Consider the following 23,063-nt stretch of genomic DNA (forward strand, 5'->3'; position numbering starts at 1 on the left):
CATACATACTCTTCACAGCATTCAACACCTTCCCATCTATTCCATATATTCTTAACACTTTCCACAATCCTAGTCTATCCACCCTGTCATATGCTTTCTCCAAATCCATGAACGCCGCATACAACTTCTTTCCCATCTCTAGAAGCTTTTCCACTAAAGATCTGAGAATGAATATCTGATCTACACAGCCTCTTCCCTTCCTAAAGCCTCCCTGTTCTTCTCCAACTAATTTCTCTGTTCTTTCTCTAACTCTGTCAATAAGTATCCTACCATACACTTTTCCTATTATACTAAGAAGACAAATGCCCCTATGATTACCACACACTTCTTTTTCCCCTTTTCCTTTGTACAGGGGAATAATTATACCTGACTTCCAATCCTCCGGGACTCTACCTTCCTCCCAGGCCAATCTGCACATCTTCCACATCCATTCTACTACTATCTCTCCCCCATGCTTCAGCATTTCACCACACACTCCATCAATTCCTGGGGCTTTCCCTGATTTAACTTTCTTCATTGCTTCCACAACTTCTATTAATGTGTAATTAATATTCAGCTCAATCCTACATCATCTTTCAACATAGTTGGGGTTTCATTCTCCCAGGATTTATCTTGCAAAGATCACATTACCTCTCTTGTAAAATCTGCATCAAAGAGATTAGGTGTGCTAAGCCAACTTATACATTCTTTACCTCTGCACAGTTGTTGACTTTATCATGGATTGTATTCACCCCTGTGTAGAGTACAACTCTCAGGTGTGGGGAGGCTCCCCACACACAACTCTTTTCAGCAAGGTGATATCAAAGTCTTTTTGTCTTATTAACTCTCTTCTTGCAGGCTCACTTCAACCTCTGTCTCCTTATTGCACTGTTGCATCTTTATTGCATTTTCAGTAGCTGCCTCAGTGGTCACTGCTCCTCTGAACTATCTGCTTGTACCCCTCCACCACTAGACAGGCACGTAGCACCTGTCTAGTAGCAAACTCTCATCCCTTTTCTGTCCAGCTGTCTAATGCAAGTGTCAGCAGTTACTCCCAGTCCTTCATTTATGCATCAGGTCATCTCTGGAACTGTCTCCCTCTGTCTGAATTTCCTACTTCTTATGATCTCCAGTCTTTCAAATGCTGTGTGTCCAGGCATCTCGAAATGAACAGATCTTGAATTTCTCTCTCTCTCTCTTGAAGGAACGGTTTGCTGACTCCTGGCCGTTGGTTCCTTCTTCCATGCATTAAAAAAAATAAATCCATTAAGCACCTTACTTCAGCTTTCCAAGTGAGTTTCCTTGCCTATTATGTACTTTGTATCGATACTAGTTTCTTTTCAGGTGTGGTTGCTAAATTTTACATAGGTGTTTTAGGGGGGAGTTGCCATGGGACCTAGAACCATTTAGCCTATTTCCCATTGGATCAGCACCCCAAGTTTAGCGGTTTCATGGTTCGTGGTGCCTTTCACAGAAACAGTTAGGCGCGAAACCTGGGGCTGCACTGTTGGTGCGTTGCAGGTGTCTGTCTATCTATCTGTATACCTATGTTGCTTCCCCCAAGGAAAGAGAGGTAGCCGAGACAGGACGACACACTCCCCATTTACGCATCCATTCAAACACATTCATTTGTATCTTAGCCCCAAAGGGGAGAACGGACAGATCCACACCGCACAAGGGTCAACTGCGCAATGCAACCAGTGACATCCGCAGCAGGGCCCGACAGCAGAGCTGGTTTACCCCTGCCACATCATAACAGACCCATCCCCTTACCCGCACCTGACCTGACTAGCTGATCAGACCAAATGCGGGAGAATATCCCCTCAGGGCTGCGTCATCACTTATTCATTTACAATTTCTCTCCATTTATTTCTGTCACGCATAGCCACTCTTCCTTGCTCAACAGACATCCCTCTCGGATCCAGCGCTCTCTTCACTTTGTCCATCCAACCTATTCGTGGTCTTCCTCTCAGCCTTACACCTCTCACATCAGATCTAGTTATCTTTTTCACCAATCGCTCATTGTCCATTCTCTCCATATGCCCAAACCATCGCAACACCCTCTGCTCAACTCTACCAGCCATCTCCCGAACAACTCCAGTTCTCCTTCGCACTTCATCATTTCGCACTCGATCCATACGTGTCACTCCACACATACTCCTCAGACACCTCATTTCCATTACATTCAAACTTTTCCTCTCTGCTACACCCATATTCCATGTTTCAGCCCCATATAACGCAGTCGGTACCACAACACCCTCATACAGCCTTCTCTTTACATCCATTCTAAGCAAACGACATCTAAACACCTTTTTCATTCCTCCCAGCACCTTTCCTACTTCATTCATTCTAAACTTCACTTCTGCATCTATTCTTCCATCCACAGCAACATGTGACCCGAGATATTTAAAACACTCTACCTCCTCAAGCAACTCGCCATTCAAAACTATATTCATCCCCCTACCATCTACAAACCTCGTACACTTCATCACTTTACTCTTATTCTCATTTACTTTCAATTTCCTCCTTTCACACACCCTTCCAAACTCCTCTACCAACTGTCTCAATCTCTCCTCCGAATCAGCCACCAGTGCAGTATCATCTGCAAACAGCATCTGCTGGAGATTCCACTCTCCATCATCAACATTCACCAGACTCAGACCTCCACCTAAAACTCTTGCATTCACGTCCCTTACAACACCATCCATGTAAATATTAAACAACCAAGGCAACATTACACATCCCTGTCGCAGCCCCACTCTCATGGGAAACCAATCACTCACAGCATTTCCCACACTTACACACGCTGTACTATTTACATAAAAACTTTTCACCCTTTTTAGTAACCTACCGTCAAGTCCATACAATCTTAAAACAGTCCACAAAGCCTCCCTATCAATTCTATCATACGCTTTCTCTAAATCCATGAATGCCCAAAACACATCCTTGCCTTTCGCTAAATACTTTTCACACACTTGTCTCACAACAAACACCTAATTCTACTATTTGGTATCCTTTCCCACCACTTAACTCCTAATATTCTTGTAAGTGCTTTTCTTTCAAACACCAAGAATTAATTTTCCATAGTCACTGTGCTGTACCAAGACTCGTGTCCATAAATTAAGATACTCCTAACCATTACCTTATAAAGTTTGATTTTTGTATGCACAGAAAAATTGTTATTATTCCAAATATTTTTAAGCATTCCCATTGCCTGATTAGCCTTCTTTAACCTTTCCTCGAATTCAAAGTTCAAAGAACCATCCTTGGCTAAATAAGTACCTAAATATTTAAACCTATCAACTTGCTTTACAACCATACCTCCAATTACACATTCCTGCGCATTTTCCATATTCATATTGATTATTTCAGTTTTTCCACAATTAATAACCAAACCCACCTTGCGACCTTCACTCACCAAACAGTCCAACACTCTCTGCATCTCTTCTGGCCCATCACAAATCAAAACTATATCATCTGCATAATCTAAATCCAAAAGTATCCTGTTCTCTCCCCAAAGTATACCTGCACTGGTTTTATGCCTGCACTATAATTTATTGTGACACAAAAATACTATCATTTCAAAAGAAATGGATATTGGTTATAAAAGCTATTAGAAAAACAGAAGTATTATTAATAGTTTTGAAAAAATCAAAGAACAACATTCATATTCCCAAAGACCATGTTTTACTTATGTTGGTGATGGGAATGTATAATCTTTTTTTTTTTTTTTTTTTTTTTTTTTTTTTTCCCCACTAAGAGTATGCTTCCAAAATATTACAAATGCTTGGCAGTGTTGTGCTTTTTTAACCTGTGAAATATGAAAAGTGTAGGGTAGGATACCTATTGACAGAGTTAGGGGAAGAACAGAGAGGCTTTAGGAAGAGAAGAGGTTGTGTAGATCAGATATTCTTTCTTAGGTCTTTAGTGGAAAAGTTTCTAGAGAAGGGAAAGAAGTTGTTTGCGGCTTTCATAGATTTGGAGAAAGCATATGACAGGGTGGCTAGACAAGGATTGTGGAAAGCATTAAGAATATATGGAGTAGATGGGAAGTTGTTGAATGCTGTGAAGAGTATGTATGATGGTGCTAAGGCTGCAGTGCATGTGGATGGTGAACTGAGTGAATTTTTCACTTTGAAGGTTGGGTTGAAACAGGGATGTATCATGTCTCTATGGTTGTTCAGTCTGTACATGGATGGGGTAATAAAAGAGGTACAGGGTAGGGCAGTGGATGCTGGAGTGGCCCTGGTGAGAGAGGGTAATGTTTGGAAACTCCCTGTACTGTTGTTTGCAGATGATACTGTGTGGTTAAGTGAAGACGAAGGGGAGCTGCAAGGCTTGGTGGATGAGTTTGGGAGAGTGTGTAAGAAACGGAATCTAAAGGTGAATGTAGGGAAGAGTAAAGTGATGGTCTTTGAGAGAGGTGATGTCAATGAATGTACAGTGAGGTTGGATGGTGAGGAAATGGAAAATGTGAGTATATTTAAGTACTTGGGTAGTGTGGTGAGTAAGGATGGAAGTTTGGAGGGTGAGATGTTTGAAAGGGTACAACAAGGAAGAAAGGTTGCTGGTTCCTTGAAAGCAGTGATAAGAAACGGAAGTGAGCATGGAAGTGAAAAAGATACAACATGACAGTATTGTGATACCAACTCTAACATATGGCTGTGAAGCTTGGACTTTGTTGGAAGGACACAAGTCGAGAGTGAGAGCAGTGGAAATTAGTTATTTAAGAGGAGCCTGTGGAGTCACATGGAAAGACAGGCTGACAAATGAGGATATAAAGGAGCATTGTGGTGTGGATGTGGATGTGATATGAAGCGTAAGGAGGAGCATACTGAGGTGTTTTGGCCATGTGGAGAGGATGGAGGGTGAGAGACTGAGGAGGAGAGTGTATTAGAGTGAGGTGGAGGGGGGGAGGGGGAGGGGGAAGCCGAGGATGAGATGGAGGGATGGGGTCGAGAGGTGTATGAGAGAGGGGGGTGTGAGTTGGGAGCAGGGTATTGAAATGGCGGGGGACAGGGCGACGTGGAGGCGATTTGTTTGTGGGGATTGAGGCGTCTGGCAATAGATAGATAGGCAGATATCTATTATTTACTTCTGATATTGTGTGCAAAAATATAACATTTAATCAGATAAAACTGAATTTATTAAATACATTATTTTTTAAAAAACCCAGTAAAGTGGGTAAAATAGTGGGTTTTTTCAAGTGGGTTTTACTGAAAAAATCCGGGTGGGTAAAACCGGGTTACCCACTTTGGTGCCAACCCTGGTAGGTGGGGCTGAAGCTAGCTCTGTGGCTAGGGTGAGAAGTGGTTGGAAGAAGTTCAGGGAGCTCTTGCCTCTCCTGACAGTGAAAGGACTCTCCCTACGTGCTAAGGGGTCTTTGTATGCAGCATGTGTTAGGAGTGTAATGCTGTATGGTAGTGAGACCTTGGCAGTGAAGAAAGATATTCTCCGGCTCAGACGTACAGAAATGACAATGATTAGGTGGATGTGCAGTGCATCCCTGCGTCCAAGGCCTGGAGGGGTTGGGTTTACGATGGAAGAGTTGAGAGGTAGGGTGGGACTGGAGTGTATTGGTGTTGTGATGAGGAGACGTAGATTGAGGTGGTTTGGACATGTGGAGAGGATGGGGGATGATAATTGGGTGAGGAAGGTGAGAAGTGTTAATATTGGGGGTGGGGTTATGAGGGGTAGATCAAGAAAGACACGGGACGAGGTCATTAAGGGACTGAATAGGGAGGTTGCAATGGATCGTGCAGCGTGGAGAGCCGCCATTAGGTGACCAAGGCCGACACATGCAAGCATGTTGGAGCCTTTAAAAATGAAAACAAAAACGTGGAGTCTAATCCTCGTGTGAGTGCAAGGAAAATTAAGGAGAGCAACCCGGATGTGTTTGGCGAGGTTTCAGTGCATACGGTTTCTCGAAGAGTCTATGAACTTGGTTACACAAGCCACAGGCCTGTGAGAAAGCCTCTTCTTACACGTAACCAGCGTCTTCGTAGGCTTGCCTTTGCAAACAAGTACCTTAACTGGGGTGAAGCCCAATGGTTGTCAGTGTTGTGGTCTGTTGAGGCAACGTTTACCGTTACCTGTAATCGAGGAGCACGCATGTACCGGCTCAGAGGTAGTGACCCGCTTGGCCCCTGTTACGTGGAGAGCACAGTTAAATGCCCTGATTCACTAATGGTATGGGGTTGTTTCTCTGGGAAGGGTTTGGAGAAGCTTGTTGTGCTTCCCAAGAACTGTAGAGTGAATCAGGACGTTTACCTGGAGATTCTTTGTGATCATTTACCTGAGTCCTTCGAGCTCACAGGTGCACGAGTGTTTCAGCAGGACGGTACACCTGCTCCTAAAGCCAAATCTGTCACCAACTGGCTTCGTGACTGCGAGGCCTCCTTCATGAAAGACTGACCAGGCAATAGCCCAGACCTCAACCCGATAGAAAACCTCTGGTACCTCGTAAAGAAGAATCTCCAAGGGAAGGACGTGAGCTCTCTGCCCAAGCTTGAAGCAGCCATTCGTAAGTCCTGGGCAAGAATATCACCCCAGCACCTGAGGAACCTCACCCTTTCACTTCCACGACGTCTCAGGTCTGTGAAGAAGCGCAAAGGATACCCTACAAAGCATTAAAGGTAAATATAATGCATTATTTACATGTTTTTCCATAGTTGAAAGGTTTGTTTCGTAGGAGGGACGCAGCACGCTCAATACTTTTGTCGAGCACTGTACTGTATATATACAGTAACCTCTCAACTAACGCAAGTTTAAAAAAAAACGCGTTTTCGTTTTAACACAAGCAAATATTTAAGGAGATATGTTTAACTAACAAGGGTTTCTCCATTTAACACGACTCGTGATGATTTCAAATTAGCCGCGCGCACCTTGGACAGTCCTGAGCTGATAGACCGTGTGTGGCAGTTTATGCATAAATACAATATTTTATTTGCCTGTTGCTTAAACTGGTTTTATTCGAACTATAATATTAAAAAATGAAGTTTGGCCCCATTCTGAGCAATTTGGTTCATTTTCGGACAAAATTTGGCCAGGAAAGTGATGACATATCTAAATTGTTACAACTTGATGCTGCTGAACAGAAAGAAGAAAACCACTCAGACCAAGATAGAGCAGTTCTTTATGAAGAAGACAGAAAACTCAAGGGAGTTATCTTCATCACAAGTAGCAAGGGAGTCAGAGGAAGAGGAAGGACAGCAGTGCGAGGAGGGACAACAAATTTAGGGTGGGGAGCGGCGGGAGGTTGGGGAGTGGGGTAAGGAGGGACAGCAGCAGACGACGAGTGATGCATAGATGAAGTGAGGCTGTGTGTTGTTATTGTTTGTGACCTACTTACTGTAATGAAAATGTTGCTTTTACTGTAGTGTGTTTATGACCTACTAATGCATTAATAATGTTAAGGAACTTTCACAATGCCGTGAATGAAGCAGAATTGAAAGAAAATCCACATAAAAAACAAAAACAGTATGTATTTGGGGAGAAGTAAACAACGTTTCGGCCCAACTAGGGCTCAAATGTTGTTTATTTCACCCCAGATATTCTGTTTTTGTTTATTATGTGGATTTTCTTTCAAATTATTATTGTTGCTTTTAAGTTTAGAGTAGCATAACTCCCCAAATGGGTAGACTTTCACAGAGTCCAGGAATGTAACTCCCAATATTACCATTGTTTCCTGTGGGAAAATTATGTTTAAATTACACGTCTTTAACTAACACGACCTCTCCAGGAACCTAACCCTCGCATTATTTGAGAGGTTGCTGTATATATATATGTATATATATATATATATATATATATATATATATATATATATATATAGGATTGGATGATGATGGATGAAATAAATAAACTATATATATATATATATATATATACTGTATATATATATAGTTTATTTATTTCATCCATCATCATCCAATCCTATGTTGCCCCATGAGGAGCGTAGGAGCCCAGGACTAGGCAGCTGGTCCTGACATTTAAGATGAGAGTGACCAGCCTCACTCATCCCTGAGTGGCATTATGTGAGCAATAAACCCCAACCACCCCTTGGATATAAACCTTCACCGGCTCAATCCGATTGGAGCACAATAATTACCCACTAAACAACCAGGCGCCAAAATTTGGTTATATGGTTACCATCCAGTGTAGTAAATGGTTTCCTGGTGTACAGGAAACCATTTGGCTTGTCACTAAGTGTAGAGTCACCCACGGGCAGAAGGAAGAGGAAAGAATGAAGTAATGAAAGACAGAAGAAGGAGTGTAAAGTTACCCGCAGGCAGAAAGACGAGGAAAGAATGAAGGAATTTATATACAGTAACCCCTCCAATATCCGGATCAATAGAGCCATCGGTAGGTTCGGATATTGGTTTCGTCCGGATATTGGGCCCCAGCTTATGGACTTGTACTTATGGACCCTAACTCAGAGAAACACCTACACAACTCCCTCCGGACATGCATAGCACCTATTTAACACCCAAATCACACCAATAAGGCACATAAATGACTGAAATAAATGGAAAAGAAACATAAAATGTGGGTTTAGAAGTATGTTCACACATTAATAAACATTCTGGTACTTATGGACTCTAACCGAACCTAACTCTGAAAAACACATTCCTACTGCACATGCATGAGGTAAGTATAGTATGGAAAGAAGTACAGTATGACACATTCTGGTAAGTATAGTATGGAAAAAAGTACAATATGAAACATTCTGGTAAGTATAGTATGGAAAATAGTACAACATGAAACATTCTGGCTACTTAGAGCAAGTCCCTGGCCACCTCGATGAATAACCGCCTCCTCTCGGACTCTGACAGTAAGAACGATTTCCTGAAGCACTTGCACTACACTCTTCCTGAAGTCTTGCACTGAACTTAGTCACTAACACACAGAAGTCCGTTCTCTTCACAGTGTTCACTTTAGTCCAAATAATGTTCCATTTACTTTAAGTGTTGCACATTAACTTTTCCCAAGTTTCTTTAATTTTCCAAAGCCAAAACAAAGAAGGTTAGTTACGTTAATTTTCTTTTCTACTGAGTCTTTTCTCCCAGCTTCAAAACCTTAACACAACACACCGTTTTTTTCACTGCACAACACTCAAAATTCTCGTGTGGTCTAGTGGAGAAGTTCTTGCTGTTTATTCACTGTCAGAGTCCGAGAGTATCACTGGCAGGCGACCAAGGGGTGCATCGGTGGGTCGTGGTGATGGCGTACCGACTACAGAAGACTCTGAAGATAGCCGCAAACTCACATCGAGCGGTGACTCCACTGTAGCTGATGTGCTGGGCTGTGGCTCGGAGCATGAGGGCCTATCTTGGGGAGGCAACGGAGTGGAACCAGGGCTTGGCACAGCGGGGGTCATGGGCCTGAAAAAACTGTCAATCGTTGACTGACGCAAGGACCGACGATTCTGGCAGTTGATGATGCGCTGCCGGAAAGCACGCACTTCCTCCACGAGTCCCAAGGGCCCCATTTCCCTGTCGCAGTCCGGGTGTTCCAGGTAGTCTAGGACGAACTCTAGATGTTCCCGTAGTGCGCTCAGCTTGGGGATGGCTGGAGTAGTGTCCTGCTGAGAGGAGTCCGCATCATCATCGCCTTCGTCGTCGGAATCTTCAAGTTCGGGACTGACACCTGCAACCGAAGACGCGATCTTGATATCAGACAACGTCTGATACCCAGGATCGCCCTTGTCGTCGTCCAACCACTCACGAACATCGTCCACATCAACATCGTCGCCGTGCGTACGTAGCCGTGCATGGAAGTCATCCTCGTCAAACCCTAGGAAATCGTACTCCACATCTGTTCCGAGAAGCAGACGAGACCAACCATTTTGAAGAGTTTTCACAGGGACTTCCTTCCATGCACTAGCCCAGTTGTACAGTGCAGACTTGATGTTGTAGCGGCAAAGGTTTTCCAAAGTCCGCTTGCCTCGAGTGTCACGTCCTTCCCTGCGCTCGTCCTCGTCCTCGAGAACAACCATCACCTCGTCCAGGAACTTCCGACGGTACAGGCGCTTTGTTGCCACGATCACTCCTTGGTCCATTGGTTGAATGAGAGCAGTCGTATTAGGTGGCAGAAACATGCACCTAATACGGCCATTTTCAGCAACCAAGTCCTTGTCGCACAGGTGGGCAGGTGCATTGTCGAGGAGAAGGAGAGCCTTTACCTGGTCGCGAGGAATTCCCAGTGTCTTCGTCTGGTACTGGATGACCTCCTTGACGAAGTGACGGTGAAACCAGTCTTTGAAAATCACAGCTGTGAACCATGCTTTCAAAGAATGGTACCATATGACAGGAAGGACATCCATCACCCCACGAAGGCACCGAGGCTGCTTTGCACGGCCAACAATAACGGGCTTAAGCCGGTGCATGCCGTTAGCATTGGCACAACACAAAGCAGATATCCGTTCCTTAGAAAGCTTGTGGCCAGGTACACGCTTCTCCGTCTCATCGGCTAGAGTGTTCGTTGGCACCGAGCGATAGAATAGGCCAGTTTCGTCAGCGTTATAGACTTGACCGAGAGTGAGGCCCTCCCTGTCGATCAAGCCTTTCACCTTGTGCCGAAACTCGTCCACTCCATCCTCGTTACCGTCCAATGCTTCGCCATGTGCTTTACGGTTAGTAAGGCCATGTCGTAACTTGAACGCGAAGAGCCAACCCTCGGATGCCTTGAAGTCAAGGGCGTCATGAAGCCTTGCAAACTTCTCAGCAGCAGCCTTCAGCTCCGTTCCACGTACCATCACACCAGCTGCACGTTGCTGTCGATACCAAATCAACGTGGAGCGGTCGATCTCTGCATACTTGGGGGTAAACATAACCTTCCTCTCCACGTTGCGTTTGCTTCTTGACGAGAAGTCAGCCGTGTACTGCATGAGCTTGTCTCGGGAACGCTTGATATCGAACAAAGTCGACCGGGCCAGGTTGAACTCGCGGAGAATGCGTGAAGAAGACCAACCCGCATCAACCTTCTCCAATATCTCCCGTTTCTTCTCCAGAGTCAACACCACTCTCTTCCTTTTCTCAGGAGGCTGGGCCATCATCACACACACTAAGAGTAGGGCAGAGAGCAGCAGGAGGCCTTGCAGCAAGTACGGCACCACCACAAAAGCGAGCACGTGGGCAGCCATGGCGAACAGCATAGGTCTAGTCGCGGTGAGAGACAGGCGGGAAGTGGGGAGGATGCAGCGGCGCTCTATCGGACGTCTGAGGAATGACGAACCAAAACAGTGCTCTCACGCGGCGCGCGCGGCAAGTACAATTTACGGACGGCAAAAAAATCGATTTATTTTTTTTTATTTTTTTTGGATTTTCGGACCATTTTGGGAATGTTTGATCTCAGGACGATAAGGTTCGGTTAGTGGGGATGTTCGGTTATTGGGCGTCCGGATATTAGAGTGATTACTGTATATATATATATATATATATATATAGTTTATTTATATATATACTGTATATATATATATGTATACACACACACACAGTAATACCTCGATATACAATACCCCTAGATATGATACCCCAGCATAATGATGGAGGTAGAAATACCACCATACCCCGCCCAGCAGTGGCCAAACCCCAGTTTAACGATGGGTTTTGATTTTTTCTTACTGATTGTGATGCTATTTTAGACTAAAATTGTGTGTTTAGGTTGATTTATAAACTGTTTTTAGACTTCGATTAATGTGTTTTAGCCATAGGTGGGATGAACATTGTCATTTTGGGGTACAGTTTACTAAGCTTGATTTTTTCCAGACATATTTGATATTCAGATTTGATTTGTTGGTTTTAGTGAGTTATTTACAGGTGTTAGGCTAGGTTAGCTTCCTTTACAGCTGTCAGACCATGCAGATTGCCTTTAAACCTGTTTTGGGGATCATCTGGATGGGTTTTGGACTTGGTTTGCAGGGTCAGACCATTTAGATTGCCTTTAAACCTGTTTTGGGGATCATCTGGGTGGGTTTTGGACTTGGTTTGCAGGGGAAACTCAAGGCTGGTAAACAGTCCACATTGAAATACATGTTAAAAGTACCCCAGTATACGATACCCTACCTAACAATGGGGTTTTACCTAACCAATTAGATTGTTAAACTGTTTTGTGTGTGTGTGTGTGTGTGACCGACTCTGGGCATAGGCTTCACAGCCTGCTACCAAGGTCCAGTAGTCCTCTTATATACCATACACCTCTACATGTCACCACTTCGGCGCTAACACCCACCATCCATATTGAACACATGCTAGGGTTGTCTCATACAGGACTGGTGTATTGGTATTAGCGGTGGTATTTTTCGACATGTCGGCAGGCCTTCTGGTAGATCAGGAAAGTCTGTTTTAATGAAATTCAAATCCTTAACCTGTTCCCTGCACCAGTGGGGATTTGAACCTGGGTCTGTTAGGACTGCAGGCCGCCTCTCTACTGATTGAGCCACCGCCTCCCCTATCTGTATATATATATATATATATATATATATATACACACACGTGTGTGCATACAGGCGTACCCCAGTTTAATGATCTAATTGGTTAGGTAAAACCCCATTGTTAGGTGGGGTATCGTATATCGGGGTACTTTTAACATATAATGTGGAGCGTTTACCAGCCTTGGGTTTCCCCCAAACTAAGCCTAAAACCCACCCAAATGAGCCCAAAAACAAGTTTAAAGCCGATATAAATGGTCCAACAGCTGTCAAGGAAGCTGATATAAGTCTAACACCAGTAAATAACTGACTATAACCAACAAATGAAATCTGACAGTGGTCAAATATAAGTCTGGAAAAAATCAAGCTTGGTAAACTAACCCCAAAATGAATGTTCACCCCACCTATGGCTAAAACACATTGTCTAAAAACAGTTTATAAATCAACCTGAACACAATTTTAGTCTAAAATATCATCAGAATCGGTTAAAAAAAAAAAAAACATTGTTAAACCAGGGTTTGGCCATTGTTAGGCAGGGTATGGTGGTATTTCTACCCCCATCGTTAAGCCGGGATATCGCATCTAGGGGTATCGTATATCGAGGTATTACTGTACAGGTCTCCCTCGTTTTACGTTGTATTGTTTTACGATATTTCGCATTTACGATCCTTCTTCATTAGTACCAAGTGTTCATTTTATGATTGAGCTCCCTCGCAGTTACGATTGGGCATGTGGAAATCCTGCACTCACAGGCAGATCAGCTGAGAGATGCGTGGCATACCCGCCCCACCCACACAGTTTCCCGCGCTTTTGCCAGTCTCACCCGCATGCTTCTTCAGCATACAACCTCTGTGCATCTGTGTGCATCAGTGCCCATGATATTACTATTTCTCCTGTTCTTCATATTTTGCACCCCTAGTGCCACCACCGTGATGTCTTGTAAATGCCCTGCAACATCTGGTGCTGGTGATATGAAGCCAAAGAAAGCAAGAACGTTCTTAACCCTGGAGTCTAAGCTTAATATTGTGAAGCAATACGAAGCAGGTGAGGGGGCAAACTCCATCACTCGTTCCATGAGTCTTGCACAGTCGACTGTATCGACTGTTATAAAGCATACTGTCAACATTAAGAAAGCTGGTGAGACAAGCACGACTCTACAATACATAAAACATCATCATTATTATTGCATATTAGATCACATGTATGGGTCTTGGGTTCCTTATACACGAGTCCAGGAACGCATCCCTATTTATCCCATTAAACCTTAATTTCGCTTTACGATATTTCGGTTTATGATTGCCTTTCTAGGAACGCATACCAATCGTAAAACGAGGGAGACCTGTATATGTGTGTGTGTGTGTGTGTGTATATATATATATATATATATATATATATTTATATATATATATATATATATATATATATTTATATATATATATATATATATATATATATACACATCATTGGAAAAAGTCTGATAAAGCCAGAAGCAGTCCGGACTGCCTGACCACATCAGCTATGTTCACCACAGTAAAGTAAGTAAAAGACATGTTTATGTACAGGACAGTATTAATATATCAAATATACCACTTGATTAATGTAGTGAAGTTTTAACACAGTACAGTACTACAGTGGTAGTCAAAACAGTTTAAAAACTGTTCATGCGATCTGGACTAATGTCTGATGTAACAAAAAAGGTCCAGATTAGCAAGGGGAAGTTCGGGTGTCGCTTTTATCGGAATTTCGCATTTTTCGGAATGGTTTGGGCCCCAATTAGTCCATTATAGTGAGGTCTTACTGTATTACTGAGGAGATGCAAACAAACATAAAATCTAACCTGCATCAAAAAGTGAGGGGTTTCTAGCTTGAAGGTTCCGTTCGTTTTCGTTTTCGTTTTTAAAGGCTCCAACATGCTTGCATGTGTCGGCCTTGGTCACCTAATGGCGGCTCTCCATGCTGCACGATCCATTGCAGCCTCCCTGTTCAGTCCCTTAACCCTAAGGTCACACTTAATGACCTCGTCCCATGTCTTTCTCGGTCTACCCCTCATAACCCCACCCCCAATATTAACACTTCTCACCTTCCTCACCCAACTATCATCCCCCATCCTCTCCACATGTCCAAACCACCTCAATCTACCTCTCCTCATCACAACACCAATACACTCCAGTCCCATCCTACCTCTCAACTCTTCCATTGTAAACCCAGCCCCTCCAGGCCTTGAACGCAGGGACGCACTGCACATCCACCTAATCATTGTCATGTCTGTACGTCTGAGCCGGCGAATGTCTTCCTCCTTCACTGCCCAGGTCTCATTGCCATACAGCATTACACTCCTAACACACGCTGCATACAAAGACCCCTTAGCACGTAGGGAGAGCCCTTTCAATGTCAGGAGAGGCAAGAGCTCCCTGAACTTCTTCCAACCACTTCTCACCCTAGCCACAGAGCTAGCTCCAGCCCCACCTCCAGCACACAACATGTCTCCTAAATAACAAAACTCTTCTACACACTCAAGAGATTCACCAGCAAGTTCAATTCTTTCACGTCTGACGATCTCCACCTGCTCACCCCGGCACGCCGTACACATAAAATCAGCATTATCTCACAGTCTACCTCTGATACCACTACATCTCTTATGCACCCATTTATCACACACACCGCACAAGATGGAATTACTTCCCACGCCCTTGTGGCAAACTGCACATGGCCACTCTCCCTCGTCTTTGACAGTACCGCCACCAACCCTAGATATCATCACTTTTGTTTTATCTGCATTTACCCTTAAACCCTTTTGCCCCATACCATCTCTCCACTTCCTAAACCTTTCCTCCGCCTCCCTTTCACTCTCTGCAATCAACACCAAATCATCAGCATACAACAACTGCCACGGGAGTCCGTTTCTAAAGTCACGTGAAAGGGCTTCAAGTACCATGATAAACAACATGGGACTCAAGACTGACCCCTGATGCACACCAACATTCACGGAAAACTCATCACTCAAATCTCCATTCACTCTCACCTGGGTGTGAGCACCCACATACATGGCCATAACCACCCTAACCAGCCACTCCTCCAAGCCAAGCTTTCTCATTGCCCACTTCACCACCTCTCTAGGGACTCTGTCAAAGGCCTTTTCCAAATCAACAAAAACAAAATAAAGATCCCTTCTCCTACCAATATATTTTTCCTGAAGCTGTCGAACAATGAATATGGCATCAGTGGTCCCCCTACCTGGCATAAAGTCAAACTGCATCTCATCAATATTCACTCTTTCTCTAATCATACCTTCTAAAACTCTCTCCATTACCTTCATTATCTGATCTAAAAGCTTTATACCTCTATAATTCCCTCTTTCCAGGGCATCACCCTTCCCTTTATACACATTTACAATTACACTCTTCAGCCAATCATCTGGGACAACACACTCGTAAATAATCCTATTTATCAGGTGAGTGACTAAACTCACCCCTATATCGCCTGAGGCCTTCAACATTTCGGCAGTCAACCCAGACGCACCTGCTGCCTTCCCCACCCTCATCCTGCCTATTGCCTCACTCACAGTAGCAGTATCAATCAAAGGCCAAGGGCCAGACACTGGATCTGCTGGCTCCAAACCTTCCCTGTCCCAGTCAAACTCCTCATTCAACAACCGGTTATAATGCTCTCTCCATGCATCTTTAATATCCTCACTGTTCACCACTACCCTTCCTTCATCATTCTTCACACACTGCTCACCTATGATATCCCGATTATCCCTCTTCACCTGACCTGCCACCCTAAATATATTTTTCCTTTCCCCATGATTTAGGTTATCAAGTAATTGTCTCTGTGACTCAGACTTTGCCCTGTATACCTCTCTCCTAGCCCTACGCTTGGCAGCCAAATATTCCTCTTTGCTACCACCCTTCTTCCATTCCCGGAAAAGCCTTCTTTTCTCCTTAATTGCAGCTTCTACACCCTCATCCCACCACCAAGTTACTTTATGTGTTGGTGGTCCTCTTGTCCAGCCGCATGTTACATCAGTAACTCTCAAGAAATTGTTCTTGAGGGCTCTGTGTGGTTGAAGTAAACAAACTCTCCCATTTTCACGCAAGATCACATGGCCCTAGGTCCCATACGTTTCTCAGGGAATGCATTGTTTGAACCATCCCACTGTCCGCACCATCACTGCCCATTCCTATCGATTGCTTATTGAGGCTCCAGCATGCTCGCATGTGTCTACCTCGATCATTTAATGGCAGCTGTCCATGCTGCTTGATCTCTGGCAGCCTCCTTCTTCAGTTCCCTGTCCCTGAAGTCACACATTGTGACCTCATCCCGGGTGTTTTTTGGTCTGCTTCTCGCAGCCCTGTTCCTGACATTCAAACTTCACATGTTCTGCATCCAGTTGTCATCCTCCATTCTCTCAACATGCCCAAACCGTCTGTCCCTCCACATCACAACAGCATTACACACCAGACCCATTCTTCCTCTCAACTTTTCAGTCGTAACTCTAGCCTCCTCCAGGCCCCGCATTCAAGGATGTACTACACATCTATCTGATCATTGTCGTTTCTTTACATTTGAGTCAACAAATATCCTCCAGCTTTACGGCCCTGGTCTCAGTAAAGGAAGAGGATGTTCGCAGGCTCCAATGAACAGAAAATTTTGTGTTCATAGGTTAAAAACATTGACAGTACATTAAGGCTGTGGCTTGGACCCCTCAAGGCTACCCTTCCCTCCTTTATGGGGAGTGGCCTTTGGGGGTCTCACCCCACCTAAAATGTGACTCCAGTAAAGATCTGTCACTTCAAAATTGTGTGTTGTCAGGCAAGAACTTACAGCATCGTTCCCCCAGTGGGTTGCCCCTCCCCACCCATCCCCCTTCATGGGGAGTGATCATCAGGGCTACCATCCTACGAGAAATTTAGTTGGGGTAAACGCTCACCAATACCTTGGTTAAAAACTGTAATCGTGGAGGTCCCACCCTGCTTTAAACCTGTCCCAGGGGAGAGGTCAATTGTTGTACTCCCCCCCACCTCCCCCTCACACTCCATCCATAAAGCCTCAGCCCGATTTTTTAGAGAAGCTCAGTTATTAAGTGACTGAGTGACATGGGGACAAGCACAATATATGACTCTCCCTGTGGGTGAGGCAAAGTGCAAGAGGAATTTTACAGTTAACTCATGGATGCTTACTGTATGAACACAGGGAGAAAGAGTGATGCTTGGTTCACTGCAAGGGGGGAGTGAGTGTGAGATTCCTGGTGGGTTGCAGCAGAAATTTTTGTGGCACAAATTCTTAAGTCAAAAGTGAAGTCAAAAGCCTGCGAATAGCTAAAACTGTGAAGAAAATAGTCTGTAAACACTAAAGATGTACAGCACTATAGTCAGGTCACTTCATTCCTGCCACCAATGTTTAACCTAGCAATAAGTGTTCCAGAACAAGTGTTTAGCCCCATGCTGTGCAGTACTTCCCTGCTTAGGAACCTAATTGGGATTGAGAGTTGGTATGTAAGTTGAAAAGCTTTAAAGTCAAAGTTCATGAATATCTGAGACCAAATGTATACATACCGTTGGTAAACATTATGAACTTGAGTGGAAACAAATTAGTTGTATAAATTGCCTCAAATGAATTTTCATTTTTGCAGGACCATTAAGTCTGTAAATCCTTTATACAGTATTTTCTAAATGCTGACAGAGTAACTCTATAAGTGTGTATTAGAAAAGAGTTTGTAGCTTAAAAGTTCATAAATTGGGACTAATTGTACACTTGCATCTCTGTGTTTAGAAACAAAGTACTTCTGGTCATGACCACTTTTTTTTGTTTCTTAGTCTTCTCTCTTATTGCTGTCTCAGTTTCCATTCCATCACCAAGACCATGTTGGGTTCCTTGTGCAACTGCAGCCCATAGGTTAGATCAGTGGCTTTCTGGAGATTCTCTTTTAGAGTATCAAAAGGCTTGGTTACACCCTCACTTACAACACAGGTGCTTAATAACCCACGTACACATCTCTTCATACAAACCCTTTAGACTGAAGTGTTTACTAGCAGCTTGGTTTACTCATTCAGTGTGGTATATTTTTTGTAATCAATAATTGCTGTTGTCTTAAATTTTATTTATTTATTTACTTTTTTGACTTAATGAAGTTCTGTGAACTGAAGAGGTTATTATCAGTGTATTGTAATGACTTAAAATTGTTTTCTTTTCAGAGGAATGGGCCACCTCAGAAAGTTTCAAAGTCCAGTAAGTCTGGTGCACAGAAATTCAAGGATGATCAAGGGTACACGTATTTTGATCTAACTGGCAACAAGCGTGTAACCATCAGAGAGTTCAAAAACAAATTGTATATTGATATCAGGGAATTCTATGAGAAGGATGGCAAGCAACTGCCTGGGAAGAAAGGTAAGGACATGATGTTTTGCTTTATATATTTCTGTGCTATACTAGCTTCTTACTGTTAACCACTTCATGTCATGCTGTGTTGTCTTCTCCCCTTACCATTCATTATCCAAGTAGATTTTTCACATTTCGTACATTGGTAACGCATTTCACCATATATTATGTGAACTGCTCAATGTCTTATAGCACTGCAGGTGTTGCTGTGGCTGTCAGCTGTGTGTAGTAATTATGTCAGTTGTATAAAAACCTGTAAGCAGTGTTAAGATGACCTCAGATATTTAAGTAACAAATTGTGCCCATGTTGTTGTTTTGTTTCCGTAAGTAGACCCCAAACACCACAGACTGACTTTATGTCATATAGGATTTTGCAGAATCATCATTCCAAGCATAATGTGCGTGAAATTGAGTGATATAGGATCCAGAAACGGTGATAGTGAAAGTACAGTTAGAACTAGCACACAGAGAACACAGTGAACTGGATCATAAATACAGTAGAACCTCTCTCATTCGGACTATATGGGGGGAAGGGTTGTCCGAATTAGCAGATTGTCCGGACCATCAGGGTAATCTCCAGTTCATACCAAAAACTATCTACATATGGTATGTTTGTTAATTATTAACATATGTGGCATATGTCAACCCTACATAACTGCAAAAGATGAAAGGATACTAAAATAACCAAACTAATCATGTACGATAGTTTCGTATTGCATAATTTACAGGTAAGGCCATGACAAGAAACTAGCCTACATTTTAAATTGTAGTATGGGACTAAGGCCTGTGTAGGCAAAAAAAATAATTAATTAATTAACTGTAATATTTGGAATAAAAATAAAACTTATGTAGGCAAAAAATACATTATCATCTTTGGCATATTGATAACGCCCATAAGGGCAAGAAGCTAATGTTTGATGTACAAGTAAAGCACATTTAAGTACAAAAAATAACCTACAGTAATCATTAAACACTGCAGAATATTCTGATCCATTTTTTGTGTAAGCAAACTCCTCCTTTTAACACCTTTATTCATTGTAGAAGCTACACTTGCATTAAGGGGCATGGTAAAGAGGATTAACTTTTGAAATACAGCGTAAAAATATAAATGGTTGGTGAACTAGTTTATGGAACGAATGCTAGCGTGGTACCATTCTTAACTGGCGGTTTGGGTGGGGCACCAACCTCTGTACAGTGTTGCCATGTTTTCCATACCTGCGATGCCTCTCTCTCTCTCTCTCCTGGGGGGAGATGTGCGTCACCCTTGGGAATTTTGTTTCTTTTATGTGTGACATAAACTTGTGCTTTCATTTCTTTATTTTGTTTTTATTATATCTAATTATATTTAAAAATATTATTGTTTTACATATGGCGCCAGATGACCTCACTATTGTGGTGCCATGATTTGTTTTCATTCAATCACTCTCTCCTTCCTTCATTCCCTCCCTTCCTCCATCTCTCACTCAGCTGCACTCAACACTGCCCCTGGTCTTCCTCTCCCCCCCCCCCTCTCTCTCTCTCTCTCTCTCTCTCTCTCTCGTCTGTGGTATTTTAGGATACATTTTTTTTTTTTTTTTTTTTTTTTTTTTTTTTTTTTTTTTAAATGTACGTATTGTAAATTTGACTTTATTTCCACACCACCCAGGTGGTTAAAGTCTTGGCGCATTTTTTTTTTTAAGAGATATCCCCAAACAATAGATGGATAGATAGATAGATCCCCAAACAGGCCTAGGATAGAGGAAGCTCTGGCCAGGTGGGACTGGGTGTGTGTGAGTGTTGCCGCCCACGAGGGTTGAATGTATTATTTTTTTTTTTACTAAGAAATTGACATATTTTTACTTATATTCCTGCACATTATCTTATAATCATAATCGTGACATTAATACCCACCCCAGAAATACGGTAAAAACCAATAAAAGTGACTACTTTTTTTTAAACAACACTGTAAAATATTTATGCCACATTTCTGTATTGCCATATAAATATTTTATGCATAATAAGTTTACTGTTCTTTCATATATTATAATACACACGTTACCATTATATTCTTATGTGTTTATCTTATCGTGATGCCTGTTACATATATCAGAGCCGTTCACATAGCGGGTATGGAACACGTGGCAACACTGTACAGAGGTTCGTGCCCCACCTATACCGCCACTTAAGATTGGTACCACCATAGCATGTGTTTAAACAGGCGCCCATGTTGCGACCTAGCATGATCCAAGACTAAACGAATGACGATCGCTTTCACGCCAATACTGAAAATGACTTTAGAATTACTTTCAACATATTTTTGGAGCTTATTATTTTTAAATTTTGTCCGAATTAACAGAAATCCGGATCAAAGGGGTCCGGACCAAAGAGGTTCTACTGTAGTCATTTATGCACCATGAAAGCCTCCAGACTGGAGCATACAGACTAGATGCCCTTTGCTTTATAAATACAGACTACCCGCACAGCCCTGCTAACCTTCATAGGAGTTGCGAAATCGGGTCACAAAAATATTTGTTGCCCTTCTTTCTTTCCTCCTTTCTTTCGTCATCAGTCATAACTCCAAAAGGAGAAGGTGTACACAAGTGCATTATGCACCAATTTTCATTATTGAAGGCTCCAACATGCTTGCATGTGTTGCCTTGGTCACCTAATGGTGGCTCTCCATGCTGCTCATTCTCAGACAGCCTTCCTGTTCAGTCCCTGAACCCTGAGGTCACACTTAACAACTTCATCCCAGGTCGTTTTTGCTCTACCTCTTGCAGCCCCACCCCTAATATTAACACTTCTCACATTCTGCACCCAGTTATCAACCCCCATCCTCTCCACATGCTCAAACCACCTCAATCTACCTCTCCTCATCACAACACCAATACATTCCAGTCCCATCCTACCTCTCAGCTCTTCCATCGTAAACCTAGCCCCTCCAGGCCATGCACTCAGGGGCGCACTGCACATCCACCTAATCATTGTCATTTCTGTATGTTTGAGCCTGCGAATATCCTCTTCCTTCACTGCCCAGGTCTCACTAACATACAGCATTACGCTCCTAAAATATGCTGCATACAAAGATTCCTTAGCATGTAGGGAGAGCCCTCTCAGTGTCAGGAGAGGCAACAGCTCTCTGAACTTGTTCCAACCACTCCTCACCCTAGCCACGGAGCTAGCTCCAGCCCCACCTCCAGCACACAACATGTCTCCCAAATAAATAAAAAACTTCACACACTCAAGAGACTCGCCAGGAAGTTCAGTACAATCCTTTCATGCCTGACATTCACCACCTGCTCTCCCTGACACACTGCCCACATGATATCAGCATTATCTCACAGTCTACATCTAGTACCACTACATCTCTTATGCACCCACTTATCACAAACACTGCATAAGATGGAATTACTTCTTATGCCCTTTTGGCAAATTGCACATTGCCAATCTCCTTCTTCTTTGACAGTATCGTCACCAAGCCTAGATATCATCACTTTTGTTGTATCTGCATTTACTCTTAAGCCCTTGTGTCCCATGCCGTCTCTCCACTTCCTTAATCTTTCCTCTGCATCCCTTTCATTCTCTGCAGTCAACACCAAATCATCAGCATACAACATCTCCCATGGGAGTCCATTTCTGAAGTCATGTGAGAGGGCTTCATGTACAATGATAAACAACGGGGGGACTCAAAACTGACCCCCTGATGCACACCAACTTTTACGGAGGACTCATCACTCAAATCTCGATTCACTCTTACCTGGATACGAGCACCCACATACTTGGCCATAACCATCCTAACCATCCACTCCTCGATCTCAAGCTTTCTCATTGCCCACTGTGTCAAAGGCCATCTCCAAATCATCAAAAACAAAGTACAATTCCCTTTTCTTCCCCAAAAAGCATCAAAGTGCTTTATATTAATTGGGAATGGACGTTTTCCTACTCAGAGAAGCATTTCAACTATAGTACCCGAATTACAGAACATGCACTAGTACCAGGATGTGTTATACGACACAAGAGACAGTTCCCCACAGACCCAGACTTCGCATCTTTCGTTTACAGCCAGATGAAGCACATCATTAGCAACTTTAAACACTCTTCTGCTTGTGGCCCAGACAACATAAACAACATCACCTTAACCCGTTAACTGCACATGGCAATTATTTGGAGGTGTCCGTGGTGTGCAGACGTAGGGGTAAAAATGAAATTTCTCATAGGCCAAATTTTGTCTTAGGAATTGAGAGAACAGATGCCAAAGTATGTAGTAACGAAATATTAGCTCAATATTTTCCTTGGT

General features: G+C 43.1%; 1 protein-coding gene across 1 annotated transcript in view; it reads left to right on the top strand.

Annotated features, from left to right (window-relative positions):
* Ssb-c31a (single stranded-binding protein c31A) overlaps nt 1-23,063 on the top strand; it is a 123,515-nt gene that overhangs the window by 60,697 nt on the left and 39,755 nt on the right. Inside the window, exon 4 of the mRNA XM_080267137.1 lies at nt 18,604-18,796. Coding sequence (XP_080123263.1) covers nt 18,604-18,796 — 193 coding nt within the window. The remainder of the gene's footprint in view (nt 1-18,603; nt 18,797-23,063) is intronic.

The sequence above is a fragment of the Coenobita brevimanus genome, chromosome 23 (assembly GCF_032717465.1).
Source record: "Coenobita brevimanus isolate Jiangsu-jjx chromosome 23, ASM3271746v2, whole genome shotgun sequence".
NCBI classification, from domain to species: domain Eukaryota; kingdom Metazoa; phylum Arthropoda; class Malacostraca; order Decapoda; family Coenobitidae; genus Coenobita; species Coenobita brevimanus.